This window comes from Micropterus dolomieu, linkage group LG05 (genome assembly GCF_021292245.1).
Source record: "Micropterus dolomieu isolate WLL.071019.BEF.003 ecotype Adirondacks linkage group LG05, ASM2129224v1, whole genome shotgun sequence".
NCBI classification, from domain to species: domain Eukaryota; kingdom Metazoa; phylum Chordata; class Actinopteri; order Centrarchiformes; family Centrarchidae; genus Micropterus; species Micropterus dolomieu.
This window is the reverse complement of record NC_060154.1, coordinates 19,521,221-19,541,600: the sequence shown is the minus strand read 5'-3', so window position 1 is coordinate 19,541,600 and position 20,380 is coordinate 19,521,221. Positions and strand designations below refer to the sequence as shown.

General features: G+C 42.9%; 1 protein-coding gene across 1 annotated transcript in view; it reads left to right on the top strand.

The window, feature by feature from the left end:
• The window catches only part of cpamd8 (C3 and PZP like alpha-2-macroglobulin domain containing 8), a 43,124-nt gene that overhangs the window by 21,014 nt on the left and 1,730 nt on the right, over positions 1-20,380 (top strand). The window contains exons 28-43 of the mRNA XM_046049299.1: positions 724-805; positions 4,488-4,644; positions 5,154-5,228; positions 6,876-7,041; positions 8,298-8,384; positions 8,571-8,707; positions 9,073-9,228; positions 9,931-9,993; positions 11,562-11,821; positions 11,925-12,012; positions 14,759-14,833; positions 15,080-15,185; positions 15,391-15,501; positions 15,584-15,796; positions 16,730-16,804; positions 20,072-20,264. Of these exons, the coding sequence (XP_045905255.1) occupies positions 724-805; positions 4,488-4,644; positions 5,154-5,228; positions 6,876-7,041; positions 8,298-8,384; positions 8,571-8,707; positions 9,073-9,228; positions 9,931-9,993; positions 11,562-11,821; positions 11,925-12,012; positions 14,759-14,833; positions 15,080-15,185; positions 15,391-15,501; positions 15,584-15,796; positions 16,730-16,804; positions 20,072-20,264 (2,044 nt within the window). The remainder of the gene's footprint in view (positions 1-723; positions 806-4,487; positions 4,645-5,153; positions 5,229-6,875; positions 7,042-8,297; positions 8,385-8,570; positions 8,708-9,072; positions 9,229-9,930; positions 9,994-11,561; positions 11,822-11,924; positions 12,013-14,758; positions 14,834-15,079; positions 15,186-15,390; positions 15,502-15,583; positions 15,797-16,729; positions 16,805-20,071; positions 20,265-20,380) is intronic.

Here is a 20,380-nt window from a genome sequence, read left to right as displayed (position 1 = left end):
TACAGTAACAAACCAAATGTTCATGTTCCATATTAACCAAAAGTTGTGGTCAAATGACACCTTTTCACAGTTTCTCTATTATACTGTAATTGCACAATTGCAATGACCAGTGCAAAGTGCTTCAACTTACAAGGGCATGTCCAAACACACTTGGTATCTTGGTACATATATGCAGGCACAGCTTCCTCTGCACAAAAGAAGTTCAACATGCCTCATTTCATTTTCATGCAGCTTATTACACCCCTCTTACCAGTTTTGTACCACAGGCACTATGCAAAGCATGAAAATACCAAATGTATGGCTAAAGGGCATTCCAAGGTCAGGAAAATATCATGTCTTTGCACCACCTGTAAAATATAGCCCAGAGTTCAGTCTCACCTTGTTGCTCCTCGTATTCTGCCTTAACTTCACGTATCACATGATGAAATAACATGTTTCAAAAAGGTTACTAATTTATACTACTATTATAATAATTTTACTCTTACTATATCATTAGTTTAGCTCTTGCAGTGTACATTTATCCCATTACATACAGTTTGTGAGGATCCTATGGAATGCTCATATCTTAATATCTGCAGTTATGGATAGAGAAAAAGTTCAGTTGGAGCTCCTACAGACTTGACAGGTTCTGTACAACCTGAAAAAGTGTGTAAATAATTTTGGTAATTTCTCAGTAATTTTGAGGCTCTCCCACCACCTATCTCATTCTTTATTCTTATCCAGGCTACCAGAGACAACTGACCTACAAACGGCAGGACGGAGCCTACAGTGCCTTTGGAGAAAGGGATTCCTCTGGCAGTATGTGGTAAGTCGCTGTAGGTGTAGCTGTTAAAGTTTACACAACTCATACCAGCTTAGCTGTAGCCACATTCTTCAGCTTTAACTGGGACATAGGTTGCTGGCCAAAGCAATGAAGTTTTTATCTCAGAACGCTGTGCGCAAATTAATCCATTCCTGTTGATGTGTTTAAATCACTGGTGAGTGTTTATTCAATGTTTACACTCCTTGGGGGCAGGCAGAACCATCTCATGGTATTTATAAAACTGAAATCAATGCTCTCAATGGGGAGCTCCACTACTTGTGTTTTGAGGCCCACGCACAATGTACATACCTCTGGTTGATTTATGAGCTAAGGTGGGTATTATGATTTTTAATAGCGCGAACACTGTGAAACAGCAGGTTCCATAAATGACAGAGAATCATAAACAAACTACATAAGTGGGTCCCTGAGGGAGGCAAAGCTGTCAAGATTTATTTGCAGTTAATCAGGGTTCATATCCGTGACACTGAGTTGCTGCTTTGGCCCCACAGACGAGCTCTTAATGCCACTATTGGAGACAGTGTTATAAGTTGTCTGGACCCACTTCACCAAATGGCTCTCTACATTTTTGTTGACATGGCCTAGAAAATAAAAGTGGAGCATACCTCTTAATGACTCACTACCTGGATGTAATTGGTAACATTAAACTGCCATGGAAACCATGAACTCTTCCTGTGTTGACTGTGAGAGGATATGAGGATGTAACAGGCAGTGGTTTGGAGTTTTCTTTGGCGCCTCAGGCAACAAGTGTGGATTGTGGGCACAACTCAGATGGTGAACCTTCAGTAAACCTGCATCAGACACTTTATGAATCTATCAACAACGTGTTCGCATCCAAAACAAGCCCGGCTTTTGTTTTAGTTCCAGAGTTCACAAGCAGAGCAGCGCACTAACTGCCTGCTTAAAAGCAGCCGTAATGTAGTGTTAATGTATTCCAGCTTATAAAAATGTATCTGAGTGGAAATTGACAGGATCTAATGAAAAGACTGAACATAATGGCAAGGACTGGCAGTAATGATTGGTGTGCTGTGCTGGATGTTGCTGATTCCAAGGCTGTTAACACCACACAGAGTAGGTTGAAAGTTCACTGACTTAATGTAATTCAGAAGCAGGGTGACCGTGACGAGGAATGATAAGGGTGATAAGTATTTAAGGGGTAAAAAGCATGCACGGCTCTTTGTCAATTGATGTTGAATGAGAACTACTATTTTGCTAACACAGAAATGCAGAATTAAGGGCACAGTATTGCATGGGGGTTTGGAAGTAGCCCTTTTAAGTATATGCCAAACTGTAAACCTAATCTTACTTTAAGTATAAATTGGGATTTGTATTTTGTAATGTTCCCTTCCATCTTCAACCATTATCATCAGCAAGCCTCATGAGGTTATATCACTCACAAACAACATCCCAGCCCACCATTCTCAGTGTGAACCTTCATACCCTGTTTGAGAATACCAGCCCAACGTGACATGCATATTGATGTGCATACACCTCAACTCTCTCTCAAACCTAGTTAAAACAACAACTTTCTAATAAAGGAAGCCCTCATTTTTCCATATGCATTTCAATTTGAGCAGAACAGAGAATTTGAACAGAGAAAGCTGAAGTCACCGCTAAACTAAAAAATGCTTTTAAGAAACTTATCACAAATTTGCTCCCTCCTTCTTACATAATTACTTTTAAGAGTGGGGCAGTTTTTTTTTTTTCATTTTCTCTGACACTCTTAGTCTGTGGATCTACAAGTTGAGGCTGGCATGGCATTTGTGTCTGCCCAAAGACTGATCTGACAGCGTTAGCGGGGTTGGGGGGCTGAATACCAGAGATTGAAAGAACTGATATCTGCTGCTGTATTAACCTAGTAGCTATTCCCAGTCCTGTGCCTTTCTTTCCTTATAGCTTGGTTATAGAGCCATTGAAGAGGTGTGTATTTATAAATATAACGCTATCTATAGTTTATATAAGTTTACCAAATATGAAGCCATTTGTCACAAAGCTATCATCCACAGACTCCAATTCTTAGAGATGGAAATACATCCACCAAATGGAAGTAAAGAAATTATCAGCCACAGCCATACATTTGCTAACATTTTACTGGTGATTTAATTTACCAGTTTGGTTGCAATAGTAGCAGCAGTAGCACCTAATACATCATTTCAGCTTCAGCAACCTCAGGGCAGCTATCGCCACCGCTAACCCTAACCCGTCGTTAATAATATATTGGCTTAATTATGTTTAATCTAAGTTTAAGTGATATACATGTGGATGCTTTCCAGATTAATCCACCAGCAATGTCTCATGAATTAAAGGCAAAACGACTTAAACAGGAGTGGATAACACTTTCTCCAAGTCCAACTCACAAAGCACACCAATGTATTGTCGTTTTAACATTCACATCTAATCTTTGGAGCATGGTGCTGGATAGGGGTAGCTCAGAGAGGGGATTTGGAAGTGGGAAGTCAAAAAACAGGAGAAAGAATAAGGGAGGGGGAGAATCCGGAGCGAGTGACCCCAGCCAAGGGCCGAGTGGTGGAAGTGAGCCTGTCTAGTGCTTCCTTCCTTCCCCTTACTAAATCAGATTTACGCTTTCCAATACCTTTCCCCAGGGCCCGACATTTAAAAGCCAGTGACACAATATTAACATTATAAAAATTCCAACAGGCTTGCGGCTTCATCCCTAGTTTTGTCTCTGGGGAGGAATAACATCCAGGTTCCAGCCAGAGAAGATTTAATGTTTCGCTTTATGAGAGCAAGGTTATTTTTTTCCTACTCATCTCCCCTGGTACTCTTTTTTTGGATTGTGCTCTCACTTACGAGCTGTGTTGAGAAACTAGAGCACGAGATGTTTGTTTATTCCTTCATTTCCATCTTGTGTTTCTTTTTATGGTAACCTGCTTGCCTCATCCTATAAGTCAGTTGTGGTCACGGGTGCTGCAATGGAATGTCTTGCTGTCATCGAGGAGTTGTTGGCCAAGACTGCAGCTTTTGACCACTACCAGGAGGTCTGTTGTTTATGGATGAGTGTGTGTTTATTAGTTCAGCCGTGTCCCCCAGTGCTGACCTTGGCCTTTCTCCTTGGTTCCCCTGGTCCTTCTCCACCGTGGCCCACTAAAACCACAGATCATAAACTTTCAGTTGCACTCCCAGGCCAGCCAGATTCACAACCTTCGTCTCTGGGATCCGTGTTTGTATAAGTTGCAGAATGCTTTTGGGGAATCTCCAACATACATACAGAAGGATACATGTTTGGCATGTGTCCTATTTCACATTCTCAATGGCACAGCTGTCACATCCTGTAGCGCTGATCAAACCCTGCCACACCCATCTGTTCCCCTCCTCACTTCCTTTCTGTTTTCCATTTCCTCAGATCCATCTATACATACCAGTCCTTTCTCCCTCTATCTTTGACAAAAACATCCCTCCATACATTCTTCTCTATCAGTCACCACTCCCACTCTGTTGACAGACTGAAAGAGTGTGACTGGTTGGAAAACTTCTCTGTTGAAGAAGTGATGGCTGTCAAACTTTTGATCATTAAGTGTTTTTCAGGATCTGCCAGCACATGTTTTAAAGGATCCTGGATATCTCTCCTCTCTTTTCTCCTTCCCCTTTACTTCCCCTCACCCATCTTTCTGTCTCACCCCTCCAACTCCATTTCTCCTTCATCTAGGTTGACAGCATTTGTGCTGAAGTCCTTTGCTCAGTCTCGTGGTTTCATCTTCATTGACCCCGAGGAGCTTCGTGCGGCAAAGGCCTGGCTCATCAAACATCAGCGAGATGATGGCTCCTTCCCTGCCATGGGGCGCATCCTCAACAAAGACCTGCAGGTAAGCTTGTGTCTTGGTGGATGTGGGGTGGGCGTGAAGTTAAAAGCAGGAACAACAATGGATACGACACTGTCTTAAGTCCAAATTACATTATGTCATGAAGGAGCGATCAAGATGAAGAGGAGGGACTGCTAATTAAATGACAGTTCTATCCTACGATATTTTAAACTTATTGTATGAATGTACATCCCTTTGTATAATTATGTTGTCAGTGTGTTTGTGTGTCACGTGAAAGCTTATTTTGTCAGACCTCCATCTAATCAAGTTTAAGAAGGCCTGGAGAAATTTATGCCCCAAAACTGCTGGGCAAAATAACCAAAAATATTTACACTGGGGGGAAACTGAAAGCTGTAATTTAGTAACATACTTCGTATTGCCTCCAGAATTTGTGTGATTTAATGAGATGAATTTTTAGATGAAATATTCTTCAGACTTTTGTGAGTTTTTACGAGATGGAGGTCTCTACGACATGGAATTTACTGAAAGCCAATGTTTCCTTTTGTCCACAGGGAGGGATCCATGGGAAGATCTCACTTACAGCTTATGTGGTGGCAGCTCTTTTGGAGACGGGGATAACCACCGAGGTAAGCAGTACAATAAAATAACATGTCACTCCTCAGTGTTTAATGTTAACAAGCCCAGTAAAAAGTCCAAATGTTCCACTTTGTCTGGTCTGTCACTTTCAGCAGATGCAGTGGTGAAAAAAAAAAACTCATGATGTCAGCAAGTTAAAAAGAGCAAGTAATTTTATCAACAAGAGCAACACACAGTGTGCTACCTGTCCCCCTTGAACTACTTACTCCTGTAGCCCATCCAGCAAAGCCTGAGCTGAATTTAAGTACAGGTCGTGTGTGGACGTATCTCTGCATTCCTGAAAGTTGTGAAGATGGATGTGCTGGCAGTCAGCCTTCTCATATTTGTTATGCCCCAGTGCTGCTAATGTAATAGCTAATCATGTTTTGGACTACATCAAAAGATTTAGGCTGACGTGCAGAGACACTTACGTTCTGTGAAAGACACCTCGGTTGCATTCCTCCCTATCTTCTTTCTGCTTTTTCCCAATTTACTCTCTGTTTTTCTTTACTCCCTCACTAATAGCTATCTTCAATAACCCTTCTGTCGCTTTCAGCAGGTATTTCTGCCTCCGGAGCTATAGAGTCTGGATCTATGAGGTTAACATTATTATTATTATTATTATTATTATTATTATTACAGCTACTGTTACTATTATTTTACATATAGGTTTTGCTTGAGGTTTCAGCCTGTTAAAAGGCAGTTTTTGCTGCTCATGGTGGGAAGTGTGTTGGGTCCCTGTAAATAATATTACAAAAAGTAATACAACACAGTAGTACAGTCTAGACCTGATCTACAGGAAAAGTGCAATGAGATAACTTCTCTTCAATCACCAAAAGATGCGGGAATGGTAGAGTTGTAACCTAATTTTGCAAAATCTTGCTCAGCATGTATTGCTTACTCTGGCAATAGGACGGTGATTGTTTTTGTCTTTTAGCATTTCCTCTCCCTGGCTCCTCTCCATCTATCCGCCTCCCTCTGCTATCTATTCTTCTGAGAGTCTGTCCTTTTACAAGTGATAAAAATTGAAAAGGAATCCTTTACATCAAAGCAGAACCTTCAACCCCCCTCCAATTTCACTTAATTAAAAGATGACTGCTGCAATTATAGTGAGTGGCTCTGGAGGCCTATCATCTCAGGGATGAGAGGGAAGGTCACATCTGCATGGGATGAAAGTCAACTCTTAACTTTTTAATGGCCAAAATGAATGTTTATTCAATAACTCCAACTGAGCAGAAGAGACGGTTGTGGGTTTGGACAAGGCAGCCTCTAAACAGCTGAAGACTGAAAGAGATGATGATGGGGTGTGTGTGTGTGTGTGTGTGTGTGTGTGTGTGTGTAAAAGGTATGCCAAAGGTCAGGTCATCGAGGAGGAATGAACACAGTGGGGAAATTAGCAGCAGAGACTATAGAATTACTGCCAATTTGGATGTTGAAAACTTCACAAATACTACTAAAGAGTTCAAAAGATTCAAATACTCTTTTTCACTAACGGGAGAAGACATATATATAAATTGGCTCAGGCATGTAAAATTGCTTGCAAATATCCCACTAACTAGACTAAATTCAGACAATTCAAGCTACAATTCCTCTGTCAAGCCATTGATCATTACTAATATCACATGTTCATTTATGTTTTTATGTCCTGTCTGGTCCAGGAAGAGAAGGTGGCAGTGGCCAAGGCCAAGGATTTCCTGGAGAGCAACACCTACTCTGCTGATGACCCTTACACCACGGCACTGTCTGCATACGCGTTGGCTCTGCTACGTAGCCCTTACGCCCCGCTGGCTCTGCGCCACCTCAACCACATGGCCATCACACAAGGTACTACCACACTCATCACTATGAACAGGTCACTCGAGGTGGACCATTACACGACCACCACCAGCTTGAAACGTCGATACAAGGCAGGATGAATCCGTGCTTTCATGTTGTTTACGCCAAATTCTGACCCTACCATCTGAACTTTGCAGCTGAAATTAAGACTAATCAGGCCAGGCAATGTTTTTCCAATATTCTACTGTCTAATTTTGGTGAGCCTGTGTGAATTGTAGCCTCAGTTTCCTGTCCTTAGCTGACGAGAGTGGCACCCAGTGTGGTCTTCTGCTGCTGTAGCCCATCTGCTTCAAGGTTCAACATGTTGTGCATTCAGAGATGGTATTCTCCATACCTTGGATGTAACAAGTGGTTATTTAAGTTGCCTGGCTGTCATCTCGAACCAGTCTGCCCATTCTCCTCTGACCTCTGAAATCAACAAGGCATTTTCGTCCACACATCTGCCGCTCACTGGATATTTTCCCTTTTTTGGACCGTTCACTGTAAACCCTAGAGATGGTTGTGCGTAAAAAATCAGAGTAGATCAACAGTTTCTGAAATATTCGGACCGCCTGTCTGGAACCAACAACCATGCCACATTCAAAGTCACTGAAATGCTCTTTCTGATGCTCGGTTTAAACTTCAGCAAGTTGTCTTGACAACGTCTGCATGCCTAAATGCATTGAGTTGCTGCCATGTGATAGGCTAATCAGCTATTTGTGTTAACAAGAAATTGAGCAGGTGCTCAATAGTTAACACGAGCAAGTACCTAAAAAAGTGGCCGGTGAGTGTAAATAGCGTATTTCTTTGATCAGATGTTTGCAACAGCACAAACCTGTTACATATGTATAGGTAAAGCCTCCTGTCTTAAGGCTGATTGCAGATAAAAACAGTCAGGAGCAAGATATAGGACAGAAACAACTGTGGAGGAGGCTGCTGTAGTCCTCAGCAGTAGTTCTATCAACTCCTCCCTTTCCCCTTCTGTTTCTTATCTCACTGTTGGTTTCCTTTGGCCATTTCCTTCTCTTCCTCTTGACAGAATCTTTCTGCAAGTTTTGGCAGATTTGACAGTGTTTAGGGGAATACAAAAATGTTCTTACTTGATCACAATAATTTTATTCCCAAAGTACAATGAAGGCACAGGGCTTGGTTGCATAGTTGCTGAAAGATTCAGACAATTAGGATATTGATACAATGAGTCATATGATACAGGATGCCTCCCCTGCGCCCTCTCTGTCTTTATCTCACTTTGTCTGTCGTTGTAGATGGACTCACCCACTGGAGTCTGACTGGCAGCACCATGACAGATGAAGACACTTTCATGGGCTTCAGCGATGGCCTCTCTCAGTCAGGTATACTGCACAACTATTATATTTAATATGTCCTAGCTAATAGAGATATAGGAGGAGACCTTACAAGACTGTTAATTACAGTATTATAATTAGCTGTGTCTGATTCCTGTCATCCTCTCGGCTGATTTTCCAAAATATTCAGAATCCAAACAAGGATCTTCCTAATTAATTCTTGTTTGTTCCCAGTGGTGTCAGCAGAGGTGGAGATGACAGCCTACGGTCTTCTGACCTACACCCTCCTAGGGGATGTGGCTTCTGCCCTGCCTGTGGTCAAATGGCTCTCCCAGCAGAGGAATGCCTTGGGTGGCTTCTCCTCCACACAGGTAGCCACTTGAAGCACCATCATTCCATCCATCGTCAACCGCTTATCCTGCATACAGGGTCGCGGGGGGCTGGAGCCAATCCCAGCTTACATCGGGCGAAAGGCGGGGTACACCCTGGACAGGTCGCCAGTCAATCTCAGGGCACACCATCATTCCTTGATCCAATAAAATTATTTTTAGTTTTTTTTTAAAACACAGTTTTCCTAGTTGTTCTCTTTTTGGTTAAAACAGCAGTTAGTTTAAAATGACAACTCTATACTGAAACTGATATTACTGAAAATAAGCTATTACTACTAACGATAAGATATATTTTGTCATTCCCAAGACTCAAGTGTGAAGTAGATTTTTCTTAAACCCTTGTACAGGACACGTGTGTAGCTCTGCAGGCTCTGTCGGAGTACGCCATCCTGTCCTATGTAGGAGGGGTCAACCTCACCATCTCACTGGCCTCCACCAACCTCGACTTCCAGGAGACCTTTGAACTCAACAGGGACAACAAGAAACTCCTTCAGAGTGCCAAGGTAATCATGGAAACAATGATTTAATAACAATTATTCTGTTATGGCAAGTGTGCTCCTCAGTGTTTGATTGTCTAGGTTCACAGAGCTTTATCATCATTAATTGTCAATGATTGCCATTACTTCAGAGGGGGCATTTCATCCAACACTTTTCCCTCTTTATTACAGTGATTGATGAGTAACTATGTACCAGAGCCACACTCTGGCATTAAACATTAATGTGTTTCTATGCCTGGCTGTTGAGTAGCCAGAACCTTTTCATACTGCCAAACCAAACCAGGCTGAAATGGGATTGATTTCCCAAAAGCACCTTGTTGGTCTGTTGATTTAATAACTGTGTTTTATGGGCCTGTTTGCCCACACGTTACAAACTTTGACAGTGTGGGCACGAACTACCTTGGCCGGGGCACTGTGGTGTAAGGTCGTTGCTGCTGTGTGTGTAGAAGTGCTCCATAAGACAGCCAGAGTTGTTCAGGTGAGAGTGCAGTACGTTCTCTGTGCCGGGCATGTTCCTCTGCTGTGATTAGTTGTGTCAGCTTAATTGGGGCAATTAAGGCCTGCTGGTTAGTAGCCAGGGAACCACTAGTGGCGGTGCTGCAGCCTACAGCATTCATTCACTTGATAAATGACTCATTCACCTCACCCTGCACCCTCTGACTCGCTTTGTTTTTGCTCTTTCTTCTGTCTGTCTCTCTCTCTTTTCAGATCCCCAGTATCCCCACAGGCCTTTTTGTCAGTGCTAAAGGAGAAGGCTGCTGTCTCATGCAGGTATTGTAGTACTCACACAAAGAGACACATTTGCAGTCCTGAACATTGCCCATAAAGGAATTGTAATGATTACTTCATCAGCGCACAGCAAGAATCTGAAGGTACAGGAGAGTCAGTTGCAGTTGCCACATAAAGCCCAAATTCCTCTCTGTAAATTGGAGTAATCAGCTAGCTGTTTTGCAATGTGTTGATTTACTCATTCCCGTTGATTCCTGTGGTCCCCTGGACAAGATGTTGTTTACTTCCTACTTTGTCAAATACAAACAAAAAACCCCTTTCATAAGCAGTAGGAGTCATTTTTCCACTTTGGTGAATGATATTCTGTCCTCTGTTCTTATCACCCATGTTTAAATATTTGTCTGCTTTAAAATTAAACATGGCATCAATGGAAAAAGCATGTGTGACCAAAGATGTTTACGGCCCCATTTTTGGAAACCTGTATTTGGGAGATATGACTTGATTTGACTGAGGCAGAGCCAGCTCTAGCAGCGGATGTTGTGTTCTGCTGTGCAATGCCTGGAACGTCTTCCAACTCGTTCTCCTCAGCAGGTTTCTCACCCACAAACACACAATTTCTTTCTTCACACCTTTCTTTCTACCTTGTCTCCATCCACACCTCACCGTGCGTCAACACACCCCTCTGACAGCCCCTCAGGCCAGCAGCACCTGGGCTCTAATGAAATACAAGACCGGAGCAATCAAAGCGACCTGACGTGTGCGTGTGTGTGTGTGTGTGTGTGCGTGTGCGTGCTTGTAGTCATACTGTATGTGATGAGTATACGTCCTGTACCTCAGGAGTATTATTCAGTAGCTTTGCAAATGTCTCAAAATCAGACTAAATGATTTATTCAGAATGTGTACAGTTCTGGGAATCATAATCTTCTGTGAAGTTAAAAAGAGCAGCGAGTTGTCCTCAGGCTGAAATAGTAGTAGTCTTCTGAATGCAACTCTTGTGTCCACTGAATATGATTTGTGGTTTGTGCTTTAAAGTTCCTAAGTCTTTATTCAAGTCAGTCTTTAGTCCCTGACTTTCTAGTCTTTTCAAGGCTGGAGGTCCTAACTTTTTGAACTCCAAGTAGTTTGTTTCAAATCAATGATGCCAAAATTTCATACATTTTTTTGGCTGCCTCAAATACATACCAAATATTTGGCAAACAAATGAAAACCTTCTTTGATAGCAAACTGACAAACTATCAGCTAATCTGACACACAATATGTCTCTGTATCAGGACTACACAAGGCCTCTGCTTGTTCAGACAGCGCCCTCAAAACCACAAATGTAAACCTTGTGGCGGCGCTACAGGAAAGGTCATTAAAGTCAGTCAGATTCACCATCTGGGGACCATGAGTGCCTGTATAAAAGTTGTAGCCAGTCAGTCTTGTAGATGTTGAGGTATTTCACAGGATAAGTAAAAACATATCCTGGTGGAAGCACTGGAGGAATAAGTAGTGAATCAGCAAGGTCAGTAGGATTCATCCTCTGGGGATCAAGAATGTCTGTACAAGTCTCAATTTCATGGATATTATTCTTAAATAATACACTCCCACTGCCCTCTTTGTGTCTGTAGATTGATGTGTCTTACAACCTACCTGACCCAGTATCCAAGCCAGCCTTCCAGCTCAAGGTGGACCTGAAAGAGCCTTTTCAGGAGCGACACCTGCAGCCCCCCTCCTCCTCCTCTTCCCGTCATCCTTCCTCGCGCTCCCGGAGCCGTGCTGACAACCGCTCTGAGCTAAACCGGAAACGGCGGGCACCTATTGATGACGATGACCCAGCAGCCCACCAGGACAAAATGGACTTCCACATCTCTTTAGAAGTCTGTGCCAGGTACAACACACACACTACGTAGATGATGTTTGCCTCGCACATATGTACAGCTCTGCTTCTAACAACTCCCCCATTTTCATCCTGACCCCGACTCTCTGTCTAGGTGGCTCCACTCAGGTTCGTCCAACATGGCCGTCATAGAAGTTCCCATGATTTCTGGTTTCCGAGCAGATGTTGAAAGTCTAGAGAGGGTACGTAATTGCAAAAATACACATACGTGGACTTTGTCAAAGATTTAGAGATTGTACATCCTGACCATACACAGAAACATAGACACCCATTGGCTATTATTGTTAGTCATAGTGGCTAACAGATTGTTAGATAGGCAGGGCAAGAAGTCAGGTAAGTGCCCAAACCAAGAGGCAGGTAGAAAGAGAGACAGAAGCGTCCACATCTGGAGGCTATTTGACGAAAAGTAGTATGTCAAGGAATTCATCAGACTCCTCCTGTTTCCTTTACAGACTTCTCTGCAAACCTCAGGCTCACGTGTCCACACTCACACCCACACAGGATGCATCCCTTAACATACTCGCATAAACAAACAAAAAAAGTTCTTCACATTAGGATATTATTCCAGTGGTACCATTGAAGTTGTTGGATATAATGGTAATAATAATCCTAAAGACTTCCTTCAAATGGGCTCAGGGATGGTCCTCCTGGTAAAGGTCCTTTTTATGGTGGTTTTTAGGAATGATAATAGAAAGGCTAGCCAGCTCAGGCCCTGTCAAGTTACAATGACTCCGGGTCAGAGGCCATCGGGCCTCTTTGGGCCTACAGGAGCAAACACACACACACAACTCACATTGGATGGATGGGTGAATTGAGGAATGATTAATACTGATGGAGAAAGTGATGATGAATTTAAGTGCTCAATACAGGTCAGCTCCCTAGCCACCCATCAGAAGTTACATGGCTTTAGTTTGCTGCAGGCTTCCACCTCTGAAAGAGCCACTTCTCTGTCTACCTGGAGAATCGCACACACATTCATACACACATACTGCCGTGTGTCAGTTGAGGCTGACCTGAGTTGAGGTGGCTAACAAGCTCAGTTTACACCCCTGCTGGCCTCCCTTGGAGTTTTACTGCTGCCTGCCCGACTGCCACTTGCATTCCTCAATTTATAGTGGCAAGCTTGGCTTCTACAGTCATGTCTAGTTGCTTTCATGGAAGCTGAAGCCTTGAATGATTAGTCCAGTGAATGACTGGGAGCTACTATAGCCACAGCCTCTTATCACCCAATATAATGAGCTTTGTTTAACAACTCAAAACACACTGTGGGTATAACATTTGAGTTATGGGAGTTCATTGGCAATGCTTAGTTGCTACATAGACAAACAATGCTTTTGTAAACAGAGAAACCGTGTGTGTGTGTGTGTGTGTGTGTGTGTCTCAGTGGCGCCAGCTCAGGCTGAGCACCTCATAAACCCCTGCTGTCCAAAGGCTGCCACCTTTGACAGAATGAAAAGTCCCCCCGTGGGGGGAATTAACTCTGCTGGCTCTCTATGCACACACTCAAATTTGGAGTAAACAGCTTCCCCATTACTCATTCATACTCTCATATTTACTAGATATGGTCACGCATGTATGACATGTCTGAACTATACATTTGTGCACAAAATACCATAGTATAAAACACTGATCAGGCCATTCCCAGAGAAAAGCAAGGAACCCTTGTCGATTTCAACAAATATAGGCCTAGACGATGATACATCTATGATCGGTGACCTGTACATTTTCCATCCCATCATGTCACGGTGCATATGTTTTGCATTCCAGTTGTGGCCCACAGAGCACATTCAAATGCAGACCATATGGACGTTGACAGTTGGGTGGTAAGGACTCTGTACTAGTGGTTATGAATCATTTTGCTGATTCAAATTGTTTCATTCAGTCTAGTTTGAAGATTATATGTATTACATAGTCACTGACGATGCAGTTTATTTATTTTTTGTCTTAGCGAACCAATCACATCTGTTCAAATTCACGAAAAATGTAACCCCTCCCCCTTGGTAAGTGAATACATCTGATTTATACAGTTTAATTTAGCACAAAACTAGGGCTATATAAGTATTGTTTAAACGGTTAATAGCACTGACAATGATGCTCTCAGTCACGGCTAAGTGGGGCCATGGACAATGGTGATTCAGTGTATTAGGTCAGTTCACTTTGAAGATTTGGGGTTGAAGATACTTTCATACTGAACAGTTATACACTGTACATGAACTGTACATGTAGGCAAGAAGTGGTAAACAGGTTAAAGGATTTCTGACAGCTTAGATTCAGGACTGTGCAAAAACATGTCCAAATGGCGTGCAGGACGGACCATTAGGACATGTTAACCCAGAGTTACTTTAGTCAACCCAGGGTTTTTGTTACATGTTTAACACTTTATATTTAATCTCAGTCAATAGTAAACCCTGGTGAGCATGAGACGGAGCTGTCCAGTCCACTGTGGTGCTGATTACTATTTATGTCCATTTCCATGTCCATCACTACTAGTTGTCCCTTAATGTTAAAGTCATATGTACAAGCCATGTGTTATTTATCCATGAAGGTGTATTTTGTACTATTAATCTATTAATACTAAATTAATTTTCATCAGCATCAGCCAGAGCGTTTACTTCATCCCGATTGATATAATGCATAAGAGAGGAGGAAGAAGAAGAAGTTGTTGTCATAACATATGTTCTGATTTCCAGCACTAGAAACCAGAAACTGCTGAAAGGGATCACAGAAGTATTTCAAAAGATATGTTCCACTATAGTGCTTCAACTAGGACATTAACAACACACATGCACACACATATCTTGCAAAATTTCTGAACTAATTCCACTACTAAGCCAGGCTAAAATCTGTGTCTGCACAGAGTCCCGTTGTGTTGTGTGTTTTTCTACGTACTTTCTACGTAGTTTGATTTTCTTGTGTCTCCCTGAACAGCTGCTGATGGACAAGCGAGTGGGTCTGAAGAGATACGAGCTGAATGGGAGAAAAGTGTTGTTCTACTTTGATGAGGTCTGTTTAATCCAAATTCCTCCTTTTTGGGTCTATCGGGGCTCTGCCCATGTCGAAGAATATTGTATGTGTGGAGATGGTGGATGAGGAGAGGGTTACTCACCTGTGTTTGCACGGGGTTTAGGGAAGTGTGTGTGTGTGTGTGTGTGTGTGTGTAAAAGTGTATTAGTGTGCATATTTATATTTCTCTAAATTTGCACGTATTTCTGGGTGTTTTGGTCATTTTTTTTCTCTGTTTCTTCTTAGATCCCCAGCCAGTGTATGACGTGCGTTGCCTTCCAAGCTGTTAGGGAATACATTGTGGGCAAGACTGCACCTGTTCCGGTCAAGATCTATGACTACTACGAACCAGGTGTGCCTCTGATGAATATTTTAAGTACTGCTCTTTAGTTATAGAGCAGCAAAAACTGTCACCATGACTCACCATGATTTATGAAGTGTCTTTTTCTAGTGGAAATGGGATTAAGTTTATGACCTAGTTATGGTGAGCGTCATCATTGTTTTGTGTGTGTGTGGGTGTGTGAACGTGCCGGTGTGGGTCTGTGCTTGTCATGCAGCCTTCGAAGCCACCCGGTTCTACAACGTTAGCGCGAGCAGTCCGCTCGCACGGGAGCTTTGCGATGGACCCACTTGCAATGAAGTGGAAAGTTCAACCAATCAGTGGATAGGTGAGACTTACGCTACACCCCTGATCATTCACAGACACTCCACTTCTATCAGTCTCTTGAAAACACTTTTTTTCCCCTGCAGGTTTTGTGCAGGCAAACCAGTGTAACAATGTGTTTGGCTGTCTGGAGGAAGAGCGGTTTGAGCGTTGCACATGCTACAGGGACTGTGGATACGATGGGGAGCCAGTTTGTGGGTCAGACGGGCAGCTCTACCAGAACCAGTGTCAGATGGAGGTTTTTGCCTGTCGAAACGGGACACGCATCAAGCAGGTTCCGCTTTCCCAGTGTCCTCACAGTAAGAGCTCTGTCATCGCACAACACCTGACATGACCTGGACTTCAGCAGTCCATTATTCTCTCATGCTGCTGCTTGCACTACTATAACCTGGTTTCAGACCTCTGACTATTTGCTCAACGTTAACTTCTGCTAGCATCTGTTCCGGGTCATATGAACCCCCTGTGAGCGTGTAATGTCTATGCACGTGCACATGCAAGTATGTCTATAGTCATCTGTGTGTTCCATGCTCTGAGCTGTAGAAACAGCTGTTCAGGTGTTGAGCTGATTACTGGATGAGTTTTCTGAGGAAAGCTACTCGCCGCCATCCCCCCCCCACCACACACACACACCACCACCACCACCACCACCTCCCTCTCTCACTCTCTGCTGTATTACAGGGCTCTCTCTAAATGACAGAGTGCTTTTGTCCAGCCCTTTGAAATCCTTGTCACATTCCTTTCCGACGCACAGCCCAACAACAAAGGAGCCTTCATGTTGTGGAGCAGATTGGGGAAAAGGCATAGACAAAACTTTGGTGGGAAAAGACCTCAGTTTGTGCCAAGTGGTTCATGCTGTAGATTATCAAAAGAATTGTATTTTTGTTTCAAGCTCCCTGACCTTGTTTGTTTGTGTATGGCTGTGTGGGGGAGTTTCATGCCACCATTTCCCTGTTTTGAAAAGGAAAAAGAGACAATTTGTTTCCACACACGGCCCCTCTGGCCATGGTTTGGCCCCTGCTATTTTTGGAAAGATTTTAATGCGGGTCTCTGTGACTGAGTGTACATCATTATTTTGCCAAGAAGTGTTGCTCAGTGGGGTGGATAATGCTTCTAGGCAGTATTTAGTCTATGCAACACTGAAACTCTGTTGAATTCATTATCCATTGCTTTTTTAAGGTGCTGTGGCAGCTACATAAATGTGAATAATCGTGTGTGTGTGTTTGTATTTCCAGGGGAGACCACAGTGGAGGACAGGCAACCAATAGCAAGCCAGGAAACTGAGCAGCCCTCAGTGCCTGTACACACAGGTAACATCATCTACCACACCTTTCCCTACTCATACACAGCTTTGCGTCACCTCCCATCTCCCCCATACACTCTCCTCACACTTTGTCCATGTCACCTCTCTTGCTCTCCAACCCTTCCTTCATCTACCTGCTGAGGCCAGCTGTACCCAGCAGCAGAGGCAGTAATATGTTTTCTCCCTACAGTAGCTTTTACATCTTCACTTGACCGTTATCTTGATTATGCACATTTTTCTAATGCTCTTTGTCAGTCTCAGCTTTTGTGTCAGGTAACTGTAAATGTAGAAAGTCGAGGCAGGCATGTTATGTCATTTGCATATAGCATATTTAGTCAATTGCGTGTGTTTTCTTTTTGTTATGTGGAAAATGGGAGTTCACAAGGGCAGGAAGACGAAAGAGTTGGAGACAGAGAGATGAAAGGGTGTGTGGGGGGTGTACAACTGAGAAAACAAAGGGAGACAGATAGTCAAAGAGGGATGAGCAGGAGATGAGATGAAAGGAGAAAGAGGGGGGAAAAAAGAGCAGGGCAGAAAGAAAGAAAGGATGGGAAGAGGAAAGTAGATATGTAGGCAGGGTGTGTGGCAGCACATTCCCCTGCCACCACATCATGTCTACAATCAGTGTGATAAATAGGTGGATAGGTTTCACACTGCAGGCTTGATTGTTGCTCTGCCATGAACTTAGATCAGCTGCCACTTCCAGAGAGGCAGCCAGAGAATTCCTGATACGATGTTTGGCTGTGTGCGGAGGGAGGATGTAGCTGTGTTACATTTGGCAATGAAAACATAAAAAGGCACTGCAGTCATTCACAAGTTGCAGACGTGTGCATACTGTATATGCATACTTTGTGCACATGGATTGCATGTGGTAATACATGAGCTGTGAGTCAGTGTAGATTCAAAAAACGCAATTGTCTATCACATAATGATACCACATAAAAATATACACCCATGAAAGACACAAACAATTCCATGATAAATAACAGCAAAGCTGCATTTAAAAGTCACGACAGTCTATTGTCCTTGTTTAAAACTGATATTGCCGTGGGAATTAAAGAGTTTTTGTAAGTTCTCTTTTTGGTCAAAGGGACTGACTGCCTGATGGGAGTAGCTAAAAGGAGTGGTGTTGGGGGGTGTGAAGGGTCCTTAATGACGGAGTCTGCCTTTCTTTTTACGGTGTGACTGTAAAGGTCCAAGAGATGATTTTGGTTGCATGCTTGTTGATTCTTGTGTTTTTTTTCTTGCTTTTCTTTGTGAGGTGAGCAGTATACTGCTGTTAAAATGTCCTGTCAGCCTCCTCAGGACAAACGTGCGCCTTTGGGTCTTTTAGTAGAGCCCATCCGCATGTTGTGTGAAGGACAGGTGGTTGTCGATCTCAGTGCCCAGACACTTAAAGATCTCAACCTATTCCACCACCTGTGTGTTTGTGTGTGATGTGGCACAGCCTGCACTGACTTGTTTCCCAGCCTGCAGCTCCCAGTAGCTGCAGCTCGCAAAGCTGCTCTCAGTCAAAGGCCTCCTTCGTACAAAAGCTTTACACTCACCACAGGAATGCTGTTGTGCACTTGCATACACATAACCATATATATCTATATGTGCACGCACACAGACATATTGCATGCTCACACAGGCGTGCCCCCCACCACACACACACACACACACACACACACACACACACACACACACACACACACACACACACACACACACAATTACCTACAATACGATAACCCTGGGATGATTAGATTAAAGTACTGTAAAAACACTGTCATTGTAAACCATTAGAATGTTGACGACATGCCCACTAAGTGCACTGAGAGTGTAATAGGTGAATGTGGGCTGTGCCAAGAAAATGACAGTTTTCACTGAAACACTGGAGGAAGCTGAAGCTCTGGAATTAGCTTCCCTGTGCAGACTTGTCTTATTGGTGAACTTATAGTAGAGGACAACATACAGTATAATGGATACACAGACTTGCAGGCTTCATTTGAGATAAAATTTTTATCTCCGCCAGGCGTAAGCCTGCAGGGCATCATGCATTTGGTCATGTGTGTGTATCTTTCCACGGTTAATTTCGCATACTACTGCACCCATCAGCCTTATAATTTTGTGCACATTTATGAATGTATGCTCAAGGACCTCTTGTCACCATTGACTGCTGACTCCTCAGACCTCTTAACTGGCCAGTAGGTAAATGTGTTAGTTATGTCACTTAAGTAACCCGAAAGTTAAGTTGACCCATCCATCCAACCCAACCTCTTCCCTATGCTTTTTATACTGTATTATATGACATGTTTTTCTTCATGACATTCGTGCGTAAAATGACTCGCTGTCCCTGCACAATATAGCATATATATTGGCGTGAAATGACACGCGACAAGCATAAAAGGTGTGATAACACTTCTAGTCGTTCAAGTGCATCCACTTTAGTCATGTGAACTTTAAAGTTCCCACTTTAAGAATCAAATGTTTACATATTAGTGTGTGTGTGTGTGTGTGTGTGTGTGTGTGTGTGTGTGGGTAGACCTTACCATATGAAGCAAAGCAAAATCTGATTGTAGTGGTCAGTGTGCATATTACTCACTTACTGATAGTAAAATGAACATGTAATAAAGCTATACCTTTACCCTAAAAGAGTGATTTTTGAAGTAGCATGCTATGTGACAATACAACATTTTAAGTAGGGAGGGACCCCTACTGTCTGTGATGGGGTATTGCTGCAAGAGCTCCAGATGTACAGGATATGAAAGGTGCCCTGTCGAGTTTTCTGTTTACATTTAGTGTTTCTCTCCAGAAAGCAGTGTGTGTATCCTTGAGGTCTAACAAATGTGTTGAATGCGTTTTGTTCCTCGTAAAACATTTGCAAAGCCGATTTTTCATTAAAGTCTAAAACTTGCTAGTTTACATCCAGGTTTACTGTTAGCTGCCTTCTTTTTCTTCCATGCCTTTGCCGGCACATTTTAAAGTTTCTTTGCGTGTTAACGCCACCTGTAGATCAGTCAAATTGTGTGAAATCATTGGCAGGAATGTGTTTCAGATCATGGATCAGCATGTTTGTTGTTATTCACATGCGAGAGAACAGACACAGGGACCCACACTTTTCTCTTTCACGCTGCCAGTCAAAAACTCCACTCTTTGTCTCCCTGACATCCATTTAATCTTCGTCATCATCATGTCAGATATTGTGATCAACCATTTTATGGCACGATCTTTACTGACTCTCATTTGGTTTAATGTGTCTCTACTTTTCACCCCATCCCAATTTTTCCAGGTGAAGAGGAGCAGGGGTCCATGGCAGAGGTGTCCTACTACTCCTATGAATATGACTCAGATTCTGAGCCTTTCCTAGCTGATGCAGAGGGAGGGGATCATTTTGACCTCCCTGAAGCTGTAGAGCAGAAGGTGCTTCTGCCAGCAGATAGCCAGTTACCCTCACTGGACACAAAAAACACCCCTGAGCGATGGTAAGAGCTGCTCAATCAATGTTTTTGTGTGTTTGTTTTTTATCAGACTTTAGGCTTCTGGATCTCTGGCATATATCTAGAGCTTAAAGGGTAATGCTGGTGTTATTCTACTTCTA